At 40.1% G+C, this 22,274-nt stretch overlaps 1 protein-coding gene across 2 annotated transcripts; it reads left to right on the top strand.

Moving 5' to 3' along the window:
- Window positions 1–1,258: 1,258 nt before the first annotated feature.
- Window positions 1,259–22,114, top strand: ghrb (growth hormone receptor b). 2 transcript variants are annotated; one of them, XM_080047295.1, is made up of 9 exons: window positions 1,259–1,470; window positions 8,196–8,286; window positions 15,795–15,927; window positions 17,180–17,355; window positions 17,919–18,097; window positions 18,690–18,834; window positions 19,346–19,436; window positions 19,638–19,707; window positions 20,139–22,114. In XM_080047295.1, exons 2-9 carry the CDS (start codon window positions 8,205–8,207, stop codon window positions 21,009–21,011), a joined length of 1,749 nt encoding a protein of 582 aa, XP_079903421.1. In that variant the 5' UTR covers window positions 1,259–1,470; window positions 8,196–8,204; the 3' UTR covers window positions 21,012–22,114. The 2 variants fall into 2 exon arrangements, with proteins under 2 accessions (XP_079903421.1, XP_079903422.1); XM_080047296.1 differs by lacking the exon at window positions 1,259–1,470 and adding an exon at window positions 3,464–3,538.
- The last annotated feature ends 160 nt before the right edge of the window (window positions 22,115–22,274 follow it).

Below are 22,274 nucleotides of genomic sequence, written 5' to 3'. Positions count from 1 at the left end.
GAAGCTACAGTGGCCTTCAAGGACAAGAACAATTCTAAATTTTAAACAATGCACCAGATGACATTCCAACTATGACACTTCCAAAATGGCGGTGACAAGGCCTTGGTCCAAAGTATAGAGAAATATGAACATATATGAGACCCTTTCTAAGGAAAATAATAATAATTTAAAAAATTTTTTAGCTATTATGCACTAAATTAAACATACTTATGGATATCATAATTATTTTCTACAAAATCTGCTAGGAAATAAAACCCAAAATTCTACACACTGCAGGTTTAAGTCAAATTATGAAGTAACCTGAGGTACCGAAAGTAAAAGTTCTCATTAGGCAGCGTAGGTCCATCATTGTTACCTATCAAAGACCACACTACCGCATAATTATCACTATGACAATGCTGTTAATGTAGAGCTAATTTTTTTCATTCTTAATTAACATATGTTACTATTTGGTAGTTCAACTGTTAACATTCTTTAAAACTCATTACATGGTTTCTGTATCACTGTTCAATGTTCACTTAGAGCAATACCACTGTGCTGTTGTTTTAATTATGCATTATTTCAGCCTGTCCGTTGGCTCAATACTTTTGTACACCTGTTTAACTGACTGTTAAAGGTGGGGTCAGTGATTCTGGAGAATGCTTGTTGTCAAAATCACTATTGTCAAAATCAGTGAATATCTCCTCACGATCCGCTGTCCGTCGGCCTACTGGGTGTGTGCTGAATAAAAATCTGGTGTTAATACACAATCTAGGCTCTGTAAATGGGTAGGCCTATGAACAAAAATTATATGTTAAAAAAGGGTGCCCACGTTATAGCAACATGTATTAACACTGGATTTTTTTTTACAGCTCACACATAGTATGGACAGGTAGGCCTTTCAGATTGTGAGAGGATATATTTACTGATATTGAAAGCAAGCCTTCTCCTGAATCGCTGACTCCACCTTTGATTATCTTTATACATTGTTACTTGAGGGAAAAATAAAGAGATATCTTATTTTACAAAGTTTGAATTTGAAAAGTATAAAAAACTTCAGCCGTCACACTAATGTAGTGCAGTAACACGTAGCCTACAATATTTCCTTTTGATATGTAGTGGAGGGGAAGAATCACACTAGTAGGCCTATACATGGACATCTTCATTTCCATGTTGTTGTTTTATTATGCAGAAGTCAGATTCCACCACCAGATGGCGCCCCTCTCACCACCTCAGCAATGACAGGACTAATGGACTGTCACACAGCCGCGCTAACCAACCTCGCCGTCAGTCAGTCAGTTAGTCAGTGCTGTCAGCCTGCGTGGATCTCGTTTGAACACATTCCCCTTTGGTTTATCTGGATGTTTTTCCCTGCGCTCCTTTTCGAGGAACTGTGGTTTATTTGTGTGTTTTGATTGATCCAGAATCCCCCCGATAGACCATAGACTTCTAGGACCGGGAAACAGGCTGCTGTCCACTTGGCCTGAGCTGGTGAGCTTCTCCTCATGTCCTTTCTGCATGTTCATGATAGTCTTAAGGAAACTGCTGCCCGTTAACCGCGCGTGTCTGATAGTGACTCATTTAATCCTCAATCATTAAGTGAAATCTGGTATGCCTGCCAAGCAGTGGGGCTGTGTAGGAGACGCTTAAAGCAGAGGCTAATTCACTTGTTGTTGTGTGGTCTTGTGTCGGAGCTGTAGCCTATATATTTCTTTTTAAAAATCCACGGATCTTTCACATCTCAGAGAGCACATTTTAAACGGTAACACAGCATATTATATTACTCTTTAGCAATAAAAAAATATTTTGAACTGAAATAAAATGTGCCTTAAAATAAGTTGATCGATTAGTCATAATTAATTAGGCTTTCTCAATATTAGTTGATTTTTAAATAATTGTTTGTGTAATTTTTCAATCAAAAATGCCACACAATTCAATACTTGCTTCTTGAATGTAAGGAGTTGCTCCTTTTTAACAGTCTAATACTTTATATAAAAGTGGAAGGACATCTTCAGGGTTCAGGACACTGGGGGAATATTATTGACTAATTGATTCATCTATTAAATAATTGGTAGATTAATCAATGATGAAAATAATCATTAGTAGGCCTAAACTCAGCTGCATCCTACATTTTGATGCCTGTACGCAGAGCCGGCCCAAGCCTTCAAGGGGCCCTAAGCGGAATATGATCAGGGGGCCCCTCTCCAATCGTAGCGCTGCCCAAATTATTGCCCATTGTTAAATGTTATCCCCACACCCAGTGTTTTCTGCTAGTGCATCCAATGTCCAGATGGATGAAAATATTTGACAGCTGAGATCCCGACCCTTCTAGGGGGGTCCAGGGGTATGCCCCCCCCCCCGGGAGATTTTTTTTAAGTTTTTAAAGTGAAATGCATGAATCTGGTGAGAGAAAAATTAAGAGGCTAAATCTGAGAAATTTTGTGTGAACAAATAATTTGGAGACACTGGGTCAGATGAATTAGAAGCTATTGGAGAAGGACACATGGATTTTCCATAAAAAATATTAATTTAAAATAAAATATTATGGAGGGTCCTCTGGGATGGGCTTGGTGTTCTTTTTCTTTTACGGGACATATTTCTCTGTAATATAATGAATGTGTTTAAATGCAGTGAGAGGAACGAAGCAGAAGAACTCTGTTGTCCAGCTTTCTTTTTTTTACAGACGAGGCTGAAATAGGCTATAGTCTCGACTCTCTACACAGTGCATGGGCAACTGAGGGCAGCCCCATTTCCAAATGTTTTTAAATTAACTCCATACACACTGTGCATGGATGTGAACGTGACATGATCAGTTAATTTCGGATTACCTCCCAGATAGACTGATTCAATTATTAGGCTATTAATTATCTAGACCAAAACATTGTATTCCTTTGTTTGTATGATAACTCACATTTGCATAATATGATGTCAATATCAAACACACAGGCGGTCGGGGGCCCCAAGCAACCGCTTAGTTCGCTTATGCCTCGGGCCGGCTCTGCCTGTACGTTGCTAGTAACAGTCTAGAGATGAAGATTGTATATGCAAATATGTTGATTTATAAATTATGATGCACTTTAAAAGAGAGTACCTGATAGAAGACTTCTAACAAAAAGCATTTTGATGGCCAGATATTTTCCCTATAGGAGAGTGAGTAAGGTTGCTGTGTGTCTGCTTTGCGGGTAAATGAACAATCATTTGCAAACACATTAGTGATCACAACTTTAGGAGGTGACAATATGTGAATACTGTGTTTATGGCTTGTTCTGCTGCCCCCAAGTAGCCGGAAAAAAATACACACACAAAAACAAACCAAATCAAACCAGCTTTAACCAGTTGTCAGCATGCTTTGCTGTCTTTTTTTATAGTGTCTTTAACAGTTGGAGGAGGGGCAGGACATTTACACATTAAAAGTGTGGCTATAAATTACCGTAATCAATGAGTCCATTTAAAGCTCTCGCAAAGTCCTACAGACCTGCAGCAACATGGATGGCGCATCCAACACAGATACATCTACTACGCGGAAAAATGAAGAAAAAAACTAAATTCAAATATTACTGTAAGTTTTTCCTGCATTTTCGCATGACCTTAAAGTCCACACCTGTTCATTCTAAATAGACACAGGGTCTGTTTTGTGCAGCTGTGGAGGCTTAGTCCTTCACTCTGTCTTATCAGCATGGGAAATCCCAGGGAGCTGGAGCTTGTCTGTTCCTAGCTGTGCGGGGTAAACAGAGTATAAAGAGTAATAAACACACCAGTTGTAAGAGAGTATGGACTATTTTGAGCAGCGTAGGCATACTGCATTGAACCTATAACAGAGCTGGACTGATGTGGAACAGCTGAGGCTACTGTAGGAATTTTCGGGGCTTGAGAAAAGTAATCCAATCACCATTTATCACACAATATTCTAATTACGCATAAACACTACTTTACTTGTTGGCAAGTAGCTTTTATGTGTGTCACAAGGATTTATAATGAAGTAGGATATTTTACTGTTTACAAGGATGAAAGAAACATAGACCATTTGAATGGTTCATGAATTCATCCGCATTTTGAATAAGACGAAGGTTTGAATAGTGAACTCCATTGAAATTTAATTTGTTAAGAAATATTAACTCTAAATCAAGCCAGTACTGCAGAAGGTTTTGAACCTTAATGAAGTGAAATGAATGTTGTACAGATAGGCTACAATATGTTAATATTGGAATGCATGTTTTATGCTTATGTCGCTTTAACGAAAGCACTGTATCATAATGACACTGTGAATGGTATTGTAGTAAGACAGAGGCCTTTAAAAAATGAAGTGCAAATACACTTAACTCACCTGACAGCACACGTGCCTTAGGCTGCAAGGAGGAGGTCATATGACTGTGTAAAGACAAACACAAATGTGACCAGCAAATCATTTATACGTTGTTATGGAGATGTTATGTGCATAAGCGTACAGCATGTGTGCATGACAACATCCTGGACTCCTAAACTAGATCAGATGTGTAATGACATAACTCAATAATCCTCACGCAATCTCTGGCAGTTATTTATGATAAATGACTTAATTGATTACTACAACTGACCTACTGACCAATTGATGCAGAACTAGTGGGCAGAATTAGCGCTTGTGTTTCCTATTAGGGCTCATTCATTCCAGTCATAGGAGATGATTATCTTTTGTAATTCGATCAGGCACAAAAAAACATATTTCACAAATTGGGGTCGAGGAACTTTTGGACACAGATGTATTCTCTTGCCCACTCTTATGTCAACTCTCTCCTCCATAAAAATAGCTTTCCAAACTTGTTCTTAGGTTTCTGGCTGCCGACACAAATATTGAAGTCATGACGTTGCTATGCAAAACAGAAACCGAAATGTTTGAAAAAAAAAAAGATTAGATTGGTATGGAAAAATAAGGATTTTACAGAAAACAAAAAGGAAAATAAAACTTAACAGACATTTCAATATGAAGTGATATTAGGCCCGATACAAGGATGAGTAAACAAGATCTAAATGAGGGCCCAGAGGAGTAGAAGGGATGGATGGATTTCACAAGCGCTGGCAGAAACCCATAGACGTCAGGTTTCTAATAAACTGTTTACTGTTTCGAAACGCGCTCTCCAGGAAGGACAAACGGGGTGAATACCACGAAAACAATTATGAATAAAACATGCTCACTTTCTGAGTCAGGCCTGCTGCTCCTCCCCCCTGTAATTAGTGTGGTGAATTATGACTGATCACGTAGAGGTTCTTTTCTTGTTGTTGTTATTATTATTTTTCATGTTATTGTTTGTATGGGGAAACGATACGAACATTTGGACTAAGTCTAAATGTATATTAAATTAAAGAAAATGTAGTTTTAACGTTTTACAGTATATCATTTTATTGTCTTTATATGTTGAGCTTAACCCTCCTACGAGGAACTTTAAATATTAACTCAACAGTCTCATTTTTCCTCTGATGGTCATCAATGACATTTAACAATAAACTAGACCATCACTGAAAAGGATGCTATTTTTATGTAGATATTAAGAAAGCCTTTGCACGGGTCCAATTTTTCCTGGGAACGATTTACGGCAGGCAGACCAGCACAGCTTGTGTTTATGAACTGTACTAAACCAAAGTTTTATCTTTTTCACCCTCCTCATATATTAATCTTACAAGGTCACATATTACCTGATTGCAACACATCTGCGGTCTCTCTTCATAAATGTATTCACTCGCTTCCTAAACAGATGCACATGCCGCTGACACGCTCTTGGTTACTTGTGTCTTTTATCCTAAGGGGCAGTTAGAATCAACAGAAACTCAAAGTTCCTCGTAGCTACTTTAACCATTAATGTCCACAGTGGAATTTCATAATTTCCTTTACAAGTCTGAAAGTAGTGTAGTACCTGAACTAGCAAAAAAAAAATCCATTTAAGTTTTTCAAATCAGTCAAAGTATAAAGCTACAGTGCAGGTTTCCATGCTTATGGTCATGCAGCTACATTTCTCGTTAATTCTCTAAGTGAATTGGAAAATCTTTTTTATAATACATTTTTCCTTGAGTCTATCGAGTAGTGCATTACATTTTGAACATCTGATCATCGAAATATTGTAATGCCCTACTTTCTGGTCTTCCCATGAAAAGTATTGCTAAATTACAATAACTTCAAAACACAGCTGCACGGGTGCTGACGAGGACCAGAAAGAGGGCACACATTACTCCTGTTTTAAAGTCTCTGCATTGGCTACCTGTGTCCTTCAGAATGGATTTTAAGCTCCTTTTTATTGGTTCATAAAGCTCTTAATGGTCTTAGTCCTAGTTATTAATCAGATTTGCTTTTATCCTATGAACCCTCTCGAAACCTCCGGTCTTCTGGCAGTGGTCTTTTAATAGTTCCAAAAGTTCATAGAAAAACTCACAGTGAGACATCCTTTTATAACTACGCTCCACGTCTGTGGAACACCCTGCCTGAAGACCTGATCGCCGCAGAGAGTGTTGATATTTTTAGAGGCAAACTCAAAAACTACCTTTTTAGTCAGGCTTTTTAATTTAACAACGCATTTATTCATTATTTGGTTATTTATTTGATATTTTAAATTAAACAACCTACTGTATTTATCTATCTTTTATAGCCTATTTTATTTATATGTAGTCTTTTATTTACTTTTTATGAAAAATACTTTTATTAGTTATTTTTTATTCTAATTTAATTGATTTCTATCCGATGTATTGTTTATGTTTTTATTAGACACTATGAAGAGCTTTTATTTATTTTATCTCTTTATTTTGCATTTCTTAGTTTATAGTCTTTAGTGTTTTATCAGTGATGATGGCGTTTTCTCAGTGCAATTTCCTTCCTGTTTTTAATGAATTTCTTATCTGTCACAAGGTTATTGCTTTGGTTTTGGAGGGATGGGAGGGGGGATTGTTCTTGCATTTGTGAATATCTCTGGGGGTGTCATGGGAGGGGAGGATTGTATTACGCACTTTGTGTTACATTTGCTTGTATGAAAAGTGCCATATAAATAAAGTTTGATTGATTTATTGATTGATGATTGGAACCTTTACTTCTAGTAGTCCTTATGTGAACAATTATAAAATGAGGAGTTCTCTCAAAGTGAAAGAGTGAAAACTATTTCAATTTCGATAAAATGTGCAACGATCCAATGTTGATTTCATTATCAGCATGTGTTATTCATGTAAAACAAATACAATACAAACAATACAAACATCTATATTATTTTTTGCATTTTGAAAATATAATCTACATGTTCTACCAAGGCATGATTATAATGCAAAATCAATCTTTGTATTATTTATTTTGTCATGTTTGGCGTTTCTACGTCTGAACTGAACAAGATTCGTGATTTTTACTTAACATACTAAGTATAGTAGTTAGTCATTAATGGGTCAAGTGCAAGTGCTGTTAGTGCTCCAGCAGGTGAAGAGCAAACATAAAGGATAAGCAAAGAAAGCAGCCAAAATATCAGTCGAAGTGTAAACACTTGAAGATGTTTTTTTTCTCTGAGAGAAGTTGAAGTAGCAGTTAAAATGGAGGAGCTCAACGGAGTTTCAGTTTGAAGTGTAAGCATTGAAAGTAATTGTTGTGACAGTTCCAGGCTAAGCCCTTGGTATAACAAGTACAGTTGTGAAGTTGCTACAAGTACCGCTAGTTGAAATGCACACATTTAGCGAAAGCAAGTAAAACTGTCTAATGCAATTAATTGACATAGCAACAAGTTTCAGTTCAGTACTGATATCAGTTAAAGTGTCATACAGTCTAATGATTTAGATAAAATGAGTAATTAATCATTTTCAAGCAACCAATGGTGTGACGTCACATGTATAAAAACAAAACCTACATTCATCAAAACCCTAAAAGACTATAATGATAATGGCTTTAGAAGGATAAAAGGTCCATCATGGTTAGTGTCCTAAAGAGTTCAAATGTGTGGGAAGTGGAAACAGAGTTAATCCATGTATAGAATCTAGAGAAGTCAATTATTATGAAGTCATTGGATGAATGTTTATATCTAAATCACTATACAATGCTATGACTGTACAATTTTATCATGAGTGGACCCAACCTCTCCTCGTGTAGAAAAAGAAAGTTAGGGAGTGGTGAGAGTGTCCCCCGTCTAATGGTGGGTGTGGGCTGGGCCTGGGTTTGCTGTGTGGCTGTGTCGGGGTGAACTGCACTGAGAAACTAACCCACTGGCCACATGTTTCCTCCACAGCTCTGCACCATGGCTGCCGCTATCACCATACTGTTCTCCATGCTCCACATCTTCACTGCTTCAGCACTGGAACCATCGCCTGCTGAGCAAAGTAGGTGTTTTTATTGTTTTTGCAATTCATTAGTTAACAATAGCCTTCAGTATACTTGGATAGCATAAAAGCATATGAATCTTAAGACTAGAGACAGGTTTGAAATTACGTTCATTATACAACATGCATTTGCATATAGTCTCATGGTGTTTGCTGCCTTTATGCTTGGCATTGATGATGCTTTCTTTGGCATTTGAATGTCTTGTTCTGTTGCACTGATTTTTTTTTTATTACCGATTTATTTGGTTTGGCCCAGATTAATATAGCCTAGAGAATAAGAAACATAGTTACTGCACTGCTCTGGCCCTTCACATGCATATGAGAAGTGTTGCACAACAAGGGGAACGTCCCAGCACATTTCTAGTGAAGAGGCTTCCCAGGAATTCTAGAGTGCAGAGCGTACTCCACAGCTGAACAATAGGAAGCTGTTAAGCGTATCAAGCACCCCCCTACTCCCTCTCCTCCTTTCTACCAAACAGCCTCTCAATGGCAGTGGAAAGGCTGAGTATCCCATGGATATATTAGGTCTTCACTGACCATTAACGTCACGTACGGACATCCTGTGCTCTGTCTTGTTACATAACGCTGTCAGAAGAGGATGTTCCACGCTACTCTGCTCATTATTCTTTATGTGGGGTTGAAAAATGCTGCTGTGTTCTGACAGGCATGCCCCCCCCCCCCCCCCACCCCCGAAGCATAATATGGGAGTGAGAGCTATAAAAACCTGCAGCCCAATCAAAATCAATGGGATTTTTTTTTAAAAGTTGGTTGCAAGTTTGCCAACTTCTGATAGCCTGCAGGTTTCATAATCTTCGTTCTTCAGCTGGATGTTTATTGAACGTGTCATCCGTATCACTCTGGTGTCTGTGTGGTGAATGGCTGCTTGCCCAGAAGGACAAACCGCTACATGTAATCTAAGAACGATTCTAACTTGTTTTGGATTTCCCATATTCAACCAGACTGGCACTTATCATGGAGATACAAGCTAAAAGAAGTTAGCAGACACAAACTTTTAAATAATATGCAAACTTTGGTGGGTGATTACCTTGTGCTTACTAGCGACGTCAGCTGCCCTGCCCTGCCTATTTTAACAAATATTATGGTGACTGTTCTGAAATGAAATTCCTGTAAGAATGATTTGCTTCCTCTGTCAAAAGTTGGGAAGTGTACCAAAATGCCGTACCATACCTATTTTGGTCAACCCTTCGTTCGGGTACCAAGAAGGCTAGTCCCAACGGGGTTGAGGTTCAGTACGTCAACAGAATCATCATTTTCATGCGAGAGATGCATCGCTGTGTCTAATATTACCCGCAAGAGTGAAGAATCTACACAGCTACACTGTGTCCCGATGCTATGATGTCACGATAGTTATGCAGCTGCTATCCATTAGGGTGCTGTCGGCATTGCAACAGCAAGCCATACCTAGGGTTAGCGTTCTGTACATACAGTACCAAACCGAACTGTACTGCTCAGTGGAAACCAGGCTAAAATAATAGTTTTATCCTTTCTAAAAATGACTCAAAGAAAAGCACACTCAAATTTGACAGTGGTTTCAGACAGCAGTATGTGTGTGAAATATGAACTTTGGTTAAGTCCACCCCTTTTCTTACTTTTTCATGTACTTAGGGCGTTGACTTTTCATCAAGAGTGTTTACTCGTTTCTGTGAGAACATGACTGGGACTTTTCGCATGAGAACACCAGTCGCCACCAAAATAACTCCTCTCACTTCCTAAACTCTATTGGAGTGCCTGTCGCATGGAGGTACTTAGAAATCCAAAAGGCAACTCTAGAGGGTGGGGGGGAGTGTTTTTTCCTCCTCGCAACCTGAGCTAACCTGTTTATGTCACTCATCACTCAAGGACATTGGTTCTGTATGTGGTTTTGTTTCTGGAAGGCCATATACTGTATATAGGCACGTATAGGCACATTATGTTCAATAAGCACTGATGTGGGCATTGAGGCTCTGAACCGAGGAAGGAAATGTCTGTTCTAAACCCAGAGGCATTTCCCCCTTGAGATTGCACTGATTGAAGTCTGAACGCAAACTCTGTAAATAACCATTCTCTTTGTGTGCTCACAGGAAAGACAGTAATGAATGCTTCTCGCCAATGTCCTGTTCGGATGTTAATATAAGCTGTCAAAGAAAAAAACACACAATAATTATCCTAAAAAGGCTGAAATAATTTAAGATAGAAAATTGTGTTCTCCCTGATAATCTATGGGATCTGTTGAAGGTACAAGTAGTCCTTTTAAATTAATGCAAGCTGCTATTTCCCGCTAAACGGAAATGTGTTTGGGCTTATCAAAACACATTGGGCATGGATGTTTTGTTTCGCCCTGAAATAGATTGTGTTGCCAGCCTTCTGAGAACAAAATCCTTCTGTAAACATGTTTACTGCGTAGGCGTGCAGCAACTTGCCTCAGAAAGAGTGACCCTTAATGGAGATAGGGTGTACATTGATATTACCGTCTTTGAGAAATTGTCAATTATTTTTTTCCCTTTTTTGTGGCTCTACTGATTGTGTTCAAAGAGTGCTCTGCGCCTACCACTCAGCATGTTTACTTACACCAGGCGTGAACTCTGTGGCAGCTGGTTGAGCAAACAAAGCAGCACTTACACTGACACGCACAGAGGCAGAAAAACAAGGCCTATCCATACAATTTGATGTATTTATTTTAACACTGCTCTCTCCCAATGAGGTCCTGGTGTGGTACACAGAGCTACTGCTAACAATATGCGTGTTAAACCATGTCAGACTAAAACATCATGGAGCAACACAGTTTGTTTTCTTTTTTGGTCCCTTAAAGGGGGGGTTGGCAATTTTGGAGAATGCTTGTTTTCAAAATCACTTTTTGTCAAAATCAGTCAATATCTAATCACGATGCACTACCTGCCCATATGTGTGTGATAAGTTGTGATTTTACTGTTGCTGACTGTGACCAAAAGTAGCATGGACAGAGTAACCATCCAATTCAGTATCGTGAAATCAGTAATATTGTCTTGCCCTGATTGGTTTCATGTAGTTGTCATTTAGCCTCTAGTCAGACTGGGCCCACCCCACTCGTCCGTTAGTGGAAGGCAGCCCCCGATTGGTTCTTGTAGTAGTTGACATCAACATGGATCAACAAATAAGCTCCAAAGATATAGCTAGATAGATGACTACACGAACCAATCAGAAGCTGCCTCTCCCACTAAGGGATGAACATTTGTACAGAACCCAGGTCGTGATTAGCTCCTCCCCACGGAGATAGAAGCAAGGCAAGAATGTGAAGCTTTTGAGATCAAGGTCTCACCAGACTAGCAAAAATGTTGGTTTGGGAAATGGTGTATTCCATATAATATTAACACTGACTGGGAACCCACATTCATCAACACAAGTGTTTTTCCTGCTTAGACTAAATCAGTATGTGAACCCCTGTTCTTTCTATGCCCACTAACCTCCGTATGCCATGCTGTAAATGAACACAGTACATCTGTAAATCAAGAAAAAAACAGTTCCAGCAGCGATGTATTATATAGTGACGTGTGAACTGATTTCATTTCTCAGAGGTTGGTGGGGGCTTTGTGATGAAATACTTCTTCTATTCTTCTCTCCAATGTCAAGAATCTATTCTCCATGCTCGGGCTATTTCATCATTTTACTGCAACAATCTTGTCTATCAGATGTTGCAATTAAGCCCATAGAGTAGAGTAGAGTAGCACTCTAATCCAACCAAAGATATTTAAGGGATAGCTACTTTGGTATAAACGGTATGAGAGGTATACAATGGACTGTGAGATGGTTTCAATCATCGCACTTCACACTACACATATCGCCCCACTCTTCCTCGGATTGTACTAAGCACAGAAGCAAGCAACACACTGCTGGAGTCAATCTGCACCTCCCACATGTCCTCATATATCTTGATAATTGAGCCACGAAAAATGCCCGGCATAGCTGAGTGTCAAATTGATTTTTCTCCTAATCCTGAGCTAAGCACAGTTCTGAGGAGGATCTGGTAAACAGGTTTATTTTTAACTCGTAACTCCCCTTTCCCCGAAAAACACCGTGAGCAGGCCCTGGCCCGGAGGTATTCATCAAGCACTCCAGAGCGCGCCCCAATGAGCCGTCTCTTGTCCCCACACGCCTCGTCACCCAGCCGACACGTGCCTGGGTGTCGCTCCCCTTTTCCCAAGAACCATTGATCACGATGCTTCCTGGTAATACAATCAGTGGTGCCTGTTTATTCTATACAACAAAAAACTCCCTCAGCTCTTTGTTTAAAGGGCCAGTTTACCCACATTAAACAAACACATGTTCATGGATTACTTGACTTCTACAAAGCAAACTTTATAACATTTATGACAAAACAGATTCAAGAAGTTGGTGGCAGTACATCCAAATTGAAACTTGAAACTTATAAATAATGTGTCGGAAATGTGACCAAGATATGTACCGATCAGACATGTGACAACTGCTCTTTCATAGTACACTGCCTGGCCAAAGAAGAAGTCGCCACCTGGATTGTATTAAGAAAAGAGGCAAGAGCCCTCCATCGGTCAAAAACAGCAGTGATTAATATGTTTCAGTTGGCAACAAGTTATTTAACCCTTACTGATGCAGTGAATAGCTTCTTATTTCTTAAACAACCATGTCAGAACACACGTGCTGTGGTCTTGGAAAAGACGTAACTGTTTCAGAGGGGTGAATGATTGGCCTGCATAAAACAAAAAAACTAATCAGGAGAAAATTAAACTATTTAAACCTCTTTAAGAACTGTCCACCACAATATTAAAAACTGGATAGTCATCTTTGAGAAAGAAATGTGGTCGGAAAAAAATAATCTTTAATGATCCTTATGGGAGAAAATATCGTCAGTAGAATTCCCGGCTTTGTTTAATAGTGAAAGTAAGAGCATTTCCTACTATGCAGATATGTCACCTTAAGAAAACCACTTACAGTCATATGAAAAAGTTTGGGAACCCCTCTCAGCCGGCATTATAATTGACTCTGCTTTCACAAAAAAAATATAAAAGTGGTATGTCTTTAATTAACAGGAACAGCTAAGTACTGGGATGTTTTCCAAACAAAGATTTTTTGAAAAGCAGTATTTGGTTGTATGAAATAAAATAAAATGTGAAAAACTGGCTGTGCAAAAATGTGGGTACCCTTGTGGTTTTGTTGATTTTAATGCCCGTAACAGCATGTAAAACTGATGACTTTAAACACAAAGTTGGTTGGATTATGTTGTTAAGCCTTGAACCTCATAGAAATGTCTGTTTAATCATGAGAAAATGTATTTTAGGTGCCTAAATGCAAGTTGCACTTCTCTTTGACTCTCTGCTGAAGTGAGACAGAATGGGATCATCAAAACAGCTCCCAAAAGATCTGAAAAACAAAGATTGTTTATTGTCATGGTTTAGGGGAAGGCTACAAGAAGCTTTCCCAAAGGTTTCAATTGTCAATTTCTACTGTAGGGAACGTTGTCAGGAAATGGAAGGACACCGGCACAGTGGCAGTTAAACCCAGGCATGGCATACCAAGAAAAAAACAGGAGCGGCATAGGTGGAGGATTGTGAGAATGGTTGCACACAACCCACAGATCACCTCCAAAGACCTGCAAGAACATCTGGCTGCAGATTGTGTATCTGTACATCGTTCAACAATTCAGCGCAATTTGCACCAAAACATCTGCTTTTTATAAAGACCAAATAACTTAATTTTTGTCTCATCAGTCCAAAGCATTTTCTTCCAATATGAATCTGGCTTGTCTAAATGAGCTTTTGCATACTCCATGCAACTGTATCTGTGGCGTGGGCGCAGAAAGGGCTTCCTTCTCATCACCCGGCCATACAGATGTTTTGGTGCAAATTGCACTGAATTGTTGAACCATGTACAGATACACAATCTGTAGCCAGATGTTCTTGCAGGTCTTTGGAGGTGATCTTTGGGTTGTGTGCAACCATTCTCACAATCCGCCGCATATGCCGCTCTTGTACTTTTCTTGGTCTGCTAGACCTGGGATTAACTGCAACTGTGCCTGTGTCCTTCCATTCCCTGACAACGTTCCTTACAGTAGAAATTGACAATTGAAACCTTTGGGAAAGCTTCTTGTAGCCTTCCCCTAAACCATGACAATGAATAATCTTTGTTTTTAAGATCTTTTGGGAGCAGTTGTGATGATCCCATTCTGTCTCACTTCAGCAGAGAGTCAAAGAGAAGTGCAACTTGCATTTAGGCACCTAAAATACATTTTCTCATGATTAAACAGACATTTCTATGAGGTTCAAGGCTTAACAACATAATCCAACCAACTTTGTGTTTAAATTCATCAGTTTTACATGCTGTTACAGGCATTCAAATCAACAAAACCACAAGGGTACCCATATTTTTGCACAGCCAGTTTTTCACATTTTATTTTATTTCATACAACCAAATACTGCTTTTCAAAAAATCTTTGTTTGGAAAAGATCCCAGTACTTAGCTGTTCCTGGTAAATTAAAGACATACCACTTTTATATTTTTTTTGTGAAAGCAGAGTCAATTATAATGCCGGCTGAGAGGGGTTCCCAAACTTTTTCATATGATTGTATCAGTGGGGCCTATCAGGATAAAATGCTTCAATTTGCCAGGGAGCATACAGATTGGACTCTGGAGCAATGGAAAAAGGTTGTGTGGTCTGTTGAGACCAGATTGACCCTGTTCCAGAGTGATAGGTGCATCAGGGTAAGAAGAGAGGTGGATGAAGTGATGTTAGAAGCAGCTTATGTATTTTCTACCTCCAGCCTAAACTGGAGGTCTGATAAGATCTATATTTCTTCTTCTACAAATACAATTAAAATGGTTTCCCAAAGACCTGCTACTTCTTTTGTTTTTCCCTAGATCTCTCCATAAGACAACTTTAAGAATCAAATCTTTTTTATTATGCATACAGACCATATTGTATATGTTGTTGTCGCCTTTAGCATGAACACTACATTCAGTTTGGAATTGGGACACAGCTTTGGTCTGCTGCAAAAGAACTACGGCAGCATTCTCTGTGCACACATGGTTTGAGTTCATGCAGACAGTACAACCGGATCCAAGTCGTACTTTATGTGCAAGGACATTTCGCAGTACAGAGAGAGAGAGAGTGAGAGAGAGTGAAAAAGAGTGAGAGAGAGAGAGAGAGAGAGTGAAAAAGAGTGAGAGAGAGAGCGCGCAAATAACTTATTCCACAACGTCAGCCGCCCGAGACTGAACTCTCTCCAGCTGAGGCGGCTGCAGTTTGAAGAGCAAAGAAAATGACTTCCAGGAAAAAAAGCATGAAATCTGCCCCGTGCCTGTGGGCTGGCTGCTCATAGGAGTTTGGTTACAAGTTATTATCCTGTTCCTGAAGTGCAGCACAGAGACACAGACCAAGGCAACGATGAGTCATAACAGTTTCAACATATACAAGCAAACATATAATATTATTTTTTCTCTCTCTCTCTCTCTCTCTCTCTCTCTCTCTCTCTCTCTCTCTCTGTCTGTGCTTCTCCCCACAGTCCTCCCCCAGAGACACCCACACCTCACTGGCTGTGTCTCTGCCAACATGGAGACTTTCCGCTGCAGATGGAATGTCGGCACCTCCCAGAGTGACTCGGAGCCGGGAGGCCTCCGCTTATTCTACCTTAACAAGTGAGAGGAAATACCTTGTCATTATCAAGAGAATAAGTGTTTTTAAAACACTATACAAACTAATAAAAACATTTACATGTGCACTCGTAATGTAGTGGTCTTGGGCTCTCCAAAGCTGTCTAATAAAGCAAAAATGCCCTAAAATTATCTTAAAAAAAAGGAATGAAAGTAGAATCTTAGGAGGAAATAAAGAGAGAACACATCTGGTGAATTTAACTTGCCAGTCTGATAAGGAAAGGGGTTGTAAAAAAATGCAAGAATGTAGGATATAAACCTAAAGAAAAACAAATGCAGGAATGCAGGATATACGTAGACCTCAAAAAACCCTGTTCACCTACTGAACTGTGGATCGGATCAAAGTCAAGCAGGTTCGCCGCTCTTATAACTCTACTGTTGACATTGTTGGGTCTATAAAGCTTTTTTGGAATTTGGCGCACCTGCTCTCTCTCTCTCTCTCTGTTGACAAGGCAAAGGTTGGGCTCAGCCTGACGCAAAGTTGTGAAACACCTCCCTTTAAAAGTATATCTGATGGCTTAGTATTTTTTAATCCTTAATCGAATAGCTGACATTTAACAACCTGGGTAATTGCATTTATAAATGCACATCCAAAAGGCCACGAGATCTTCAAGTTGCTGGTACAAAGTACAAGTCTAGCACTGGCATTGTGCTATATTTTCTAAGCAAATCCGAACAATTAATAAAAAAAAATCTGTAAATAATCCCAAATCAAAGATCCCAAATGAATTGGTCCAGAAAACAGGGTAAGGTATATGTATTGTGTAAAGCAGTGTTGCTTAATTGTGGAATAAAAGCTACAGTTTTAATTCTTCCTATCAATTCTGAGATGCACTAAGATCACATTTTGAAATATATTACGTTTCATCTGATGCAACTGTTCAGTCACCAGGAATCAAACTGAATGGAATTCAATTCAATGGAATCAGGACTTTCTGAATCAGTATTTAATCTAATCGCTGCTGCAGCCCTCCTCCATAAAACGTCCCTGCCCTCAGGCTACAGTGTCAGCATTTATTCACAAGATATCTCACAATCTAATTGGCCGATTGCCTTGGAATTTATTGAGCACATCCGCGCTGCCCGGAGGATGAATTCTATTAAATTGAACGACCCTGTCACCTTCAGGGCATAAATTAAATTTTAGGCCCCACTGCTGCTGTGGTCTTGGAATAACTAAAACACTAGTACAGTCAGTAAACCAGTATACATCTTGTTGCCTCCCCCCCCCCTGTAGACACCCCCAAGCCTCTAAAGAGTGGAGCGAATGTCCTCAATACAGCACCGACACACCCAACGAGTGCTTCTTCAATGAGAACCACACATCCATCTGGACGTACTACAGTGTCCAGCTGCGCTCCAGGGATCAAGATGTCCTCTACGATGAGAAAATCTTCCTTGTCAATGACATTGGTGAGTTCAATCTCTCTCGCTGTCATGAGTTTAGATGAAAAGGGGATAAAACAACACGTACATAGCCACGTGCAGTTTTTTCCATTAGCCACTGTTATTTTTACAATTAATGACCATCACAATACCCAGAACGGGAGGGGTAGACAGACACGGAGCGTTTCAATCTAGAAGTTTCTCCACTGGATGACTTCAAAATACTCCTGTATTACACACTGTATCTTTAGCAGTGGAGGCTCTAGAAAGCAGATCAATGCACATGGTTGTGGAATGACATGTTTAGCATGCCGTATGGATGTGCTGGTGTCAACATGTGTGCATTTATAGTGTAAAAAGGCAGTCAAGGGAAGTGATCTTATTACAAGGGTTAGTTTGGTGTGTTTCAACCTAATTCATTGACCACTCCAATTAACATGACCCCAATTACCACATATTAAAGACTGAAGGCAGCGCACAAATGAGCTTTTGGAACTGAATTGTCATTTTCATATTTTCTTTTTTCAGAAAGATTGGAAGATAAAACAGACTTATGTTATAAGATGTTATTATTATTGTATGTCATGCAGTTCAACCGGATCCTCCGTACGACTTGAACTGGACCTTGCTGAATACGAGTTTGACCGGCCATTACTATGACATCATGCTGAGCTGGGAGCCGCCTCAGTCTGCAGACATAGAGATGGGCTGGATGAGTCTGCAGTATGAGGTGCAGCACCGCGACGTCAGCTCCGACCTGTGGCAAGTGGTACGTGGTCAGTTTTAATAATTTTTTTCTGTAAATCCCATTGAGACCGGAGACTCTTTTTCAAGGGAGACCTGTTTCTATTTACACGTTACCATTCACACACCTATAGATTTTGTCAACGTATGTTGTCAAAGTAACTTTTTTTCAAAATCAGTGAATCCTTTATTGATTGTTATGAATGTGTTTGGTTTTCAGGCACCGCTCAGCAAATTCTGTTGTACTTCCTGTGCAATGACAATAACGTATATTCTTCATCCCATACTGTGTGTGCGCTGATATTTTTTGGTGTGTTAGCCTAGGCTCTGTAAACTGGTATGTAAACAAATGACATTTAAGCAAAGGGGGCCCAGCGTAGCTAGCAAAATGCCCGTTTATAGAGCATAGGCTGTGTATTTACACAATGTTTTTCAATGCACACACAGACAGTTAGCGGAACGTGAGGAGATATACACTGATTTTGACACAAACATTTTGGACAAAATCAATCTCCAGAATCACTGACTCCACCTTTTAATGACAAAGGATACCTTATAGGACAGTGTGATGGTGCTGCTCTGCTTCAGGTTTTTGAACTTAATTTTCTTCACTGCAGTTCGAGCCTGTGAAAAGCACACGCCGCTCCCTCTTTGGGCTTCAAACTAACGCCAACCACGAGGTCCGGGTACGCTGCAAAGCTGCCGGTGGGAAGGAGTTTGGAGAATTCAGTGATTCTGTGTTTGTCCACTTCCCATCCAAAGGTAAACTGCAAAGATAAAAACCTGGATAGGCTGCTGCAGCTGATTGTCCTTATCCTAAACAAACCTGAAATTCCTGCTTGTGGTTCACCTGAGAGCTTGCCCTCCTTTCACTGAGCATTAGTAGCCTCGCTGTATCACTGTATAAAAAGGCAAAAATACTCTAACATGCTGATGTTTTGCCATTTACCATGTTCTCTCAATTTACATACATGCATGTCTACATTTGTCAGCATTTAACCTAAACATGGTTATTTTAAATGTATTTATTTCTTTATTTGGATGATTTTATCTAACCTTACCCATGGTTGTATGTTAGACTTAGACTTGTTTTTATTGTCATTCAATAAAAGGCACCAGTGCACATATTAAACGAAATGTCGTTACCTTAAAATAAAAATACATAAAAATAATATTGAATATTCAACTCAAATTCAAATATTCAGAGAACTAGATAGCATGAGGTAAAACAGATATATGTAAAAAGCTTATGTGGATGCTTTTCTCTTCCCAGTGTCTAGATTCCCAGTGATGGCCTTGTTCATCTTTGGTGCCTTGTGTTTAGTCGCCATCCTGATGTTAGTCATCATATCGCAGCAGGAAAAGTAAGTATTTCACAGCCAACATGATTTCTGTTTTGAAAATTGTAGAGAAATGAAAACAAGTGCAGTATGCTGCTCAGTAAACAGCACCCTGTGTGTGTGTGGGGGGGGGGGGGCTGCTTGACCTTGAACATTTGGCTCAGTGTCCCTGTTATCTGGGGACATTCATTCATTGATGTGTTTTGCATTTTTTTCTTCCCTAAGGTTGATGCTCATTCTATTGCCTCCTGTTCCTGGACCTAAAATAAGAGGAATTGATCCTGAACTACTCAAGGTATTCTTCAACATGTTATATATTAATATGTATGTACTGTATAAGTATGTTTTGATTTCAGAGTAGAGATGTGGATCATAGATCAAGTAAAGGCATGTAAACTGTATTGGACTGATTATTGGACAATCCTGATTACAAATACAAAAGTAAAGCATGAAATATTTCCATTAAAGCAAAACACAAATCCATGTAACTTGCCGATTAAGCTTCCTTGGGTTTCTTATTATAACTATATTACTCAAAAACGTACACACCCTCCTTTGAGCGACATCACCACTTCCCTGTTGTCAGCAAATAACTCCATGTTATATAACTGATGAAATGATGGCCAAAACTACAAAAACAAGACCCAAGTCGTAGTATGCTCAAATTATTACAGGAAGCACCTGACCTTACTTAACAACTCTTAATGTTCTTTATTTTTCAAACAGGAGGGGAAGCTGAGGGAGCTGACATCCATCCTGGGCGCCCCGCCTGACCTGAGGCCAGAGCTGTACAACAACGACCCCTGGGTGGAGTTCATCGACCTGGACATGGAGGAGCAGAGTGACCGGCTGACAGACCTGGACACGGACTGTCTGATGCGGCGCTCCCGTTCCTCCACCTGCACCCCCATCACCATGGGCTTCAGGGACGACGACTCGGGTCGGGCCAGCTGCTGTGACCCGGACCTCCCCAGTGACATGGAAGCTTCCCCTTTCCACCCTCTCATCCCCACCGAGGGCTTCAGCAAGGAGCCCACCTATTGCCCAACAACAGCCTCTGAGCCAAGCTCCCCGGTCCACAGCCCCATCGCCGAGGGGGAACCTCCCTTTGTAGGGCCGGGAAAGGACGCGTTGTACACCCAGGTGAGCGAGGTGAGGTCGTCCGGCAATGTGCTGCTGTCACCGGAAGAACATCAACAAGAGCTGGAGAAAATCACTCGCAAGGCCACAGAGAAAGACATCAAGGCTGAGAAGGAGAAAGAGAAGCAAGAGTTTCAGCTCATGGTGGTGGATTCGGTGGAGCACGGAGGCTACACGTCGGAGCTCAACGCGGGGAGAATGAGCCAGAGATTGTCCTCGGTAGACACGAGTGAACCCTGCACCGCCACGCCGTCCCCTTACCAGGAAACAGATTCCAGTCCTTGGTCCCCTAAGCTTCCCCCTGCTCCAGTCTACACTGTGGTAGAGGGTGTTGACAGGCAGAACAGCCTCTTGCTGACGCCCAACTCGGCACCCATGCCCCAGCTGATTAACCTTAAGACCATGCCCACACCGTGTGGCTACCTGACCCCTGACCTTTTAGGAAGCATCACACCGTAGTTTAGCGGAGGGGCGACCAGCGCAAAACTTCCATCAAGGCAGAGATAAGCTATGGGAACATTCTTGGAGATTGAACCATTGAGAGGGTCCCACGTGTGAGAGTTCAATGTCAGCTCTTTTAAAAATAGTTTGGGTGGGGGTATGATGTGCCTCTCCTGCCACCACCTCTACCGCCACTGGCCTCCGCACAGCTTCCTCTGACAGGGGCTGTGAAGTCCACATGGTCCGAAGGAGAGAAGAGCCACCCGAGTGTGCTAAGAAACACAGCCCTATAGTGCGATAATTAGACAACTTATTTGGCAAAAGGATGCCAAGGAGAACTCTTATCACTAATTTGGTGTTGTGTTTCCGTTAAATTCCTTGAACATCCATGACCTCCATAAGCACCTTAAAAAATAATTGCCTCTTTAGCTGCTAAATGCAGCACTTTCTTCACCAGCTTGTCACTTATTTTGGCTGCCGTTCGCTACTATGAGCTGAAATACGCTAAAAAGCTATGCAGAGTTGGTGGGTTTGTCACTAGTACCTTTCACATTACAGGTAGACTTTTCATGAAGGGTTACACAAATGTTGATAATGCAGCTTTAAATGCACTGTCTTATGCTTTTTTCATGTTCATTTTGGACGCGTATCATAAGCTTTCTTTTCGATGAATCAGGTCATGTGTCATTTGTTTCCCCTATCTGTGAACTTAAATGGATCATGTGCCCTATTTTCATGAATCCAACATCTGTATGCTTCTCATTATGTTTTCATTCCTTTTCAGGCTATAAGATCAATGTATCCCACACACTGCCTGAGTAACACATTGCTTTTTTTAATACTCAGCATTGTGATGCAGCATGTGACCCAAAAAGTCAAATAAAGCATTAGGTGAATCCAAAAGGATCAATTGGAGCATAACTGTGAAATGTTTTTTAGAGCTGGAATGAATCATCAGTCTTACGTTCAGTGTTTCTTTTTATTTTCAAGTGCACAAACTAAAGTGTGGTATTTTAACAGTGCATTTAAAAAAATGCATATTCTTTAGGAGGATGTGGTAATAGGTGTTGCATTTGTACAGTCATTGATTTTTAACCGTTCAAAAGTGTTGCTTTTACAAATAAAAACTTTCGTACTTTTGCCTTTGTCTGTCATGCTATTAATATAGATAGTGATGATGACTGCATTTAATTTTTTTTGGGGTAATTTGAAAATAAAGGTCCTGACTCCTGAAAGTGACTGCAATATTGTCGGTTTGCTCAACATGTTTATTAGGCTAAA

The sequence above is a fragment of the Ammodytes marinus genome (genome assembly GCF_949987685.1).
Source record: "Ammodytes marinus genome assembly, chromosome: 18".
Taxonomy (NCBI): Eukaryota; Metazoa; Chordata; class Actinopteri; order Uranoscopiformes; family Ammodytidae; genus Ammodytes; species Ammodytes marinus.
Note: the sequence above shows the minus strand (reverse complement) of the source record. Positions and strands in the feature narration are given on the sequence as shown.

Coding starts and splice junctions, on each gene's coding strand:
- ghrb (XM_080047295.1), top strand. CDS start 8,205: ATGGCTGCCGCTATCACCATACTGTTCTCCATGCTCCACATCTTCACT. Junction 19,437..19,637: donor ATCATATCGCAGCAGGAAAA/GTAAGTATTTCA, acceptor TTCTTCCCTAAG/GTTGATGCTCATTCTATTGC. Junction 19,708..20,138: donor TTGATCCTGAACTACTCAAG/GTATTCTTCAAC, acceptor TTTTTCAAACAG/GAGGGGAAGCTGAGGGAGCT.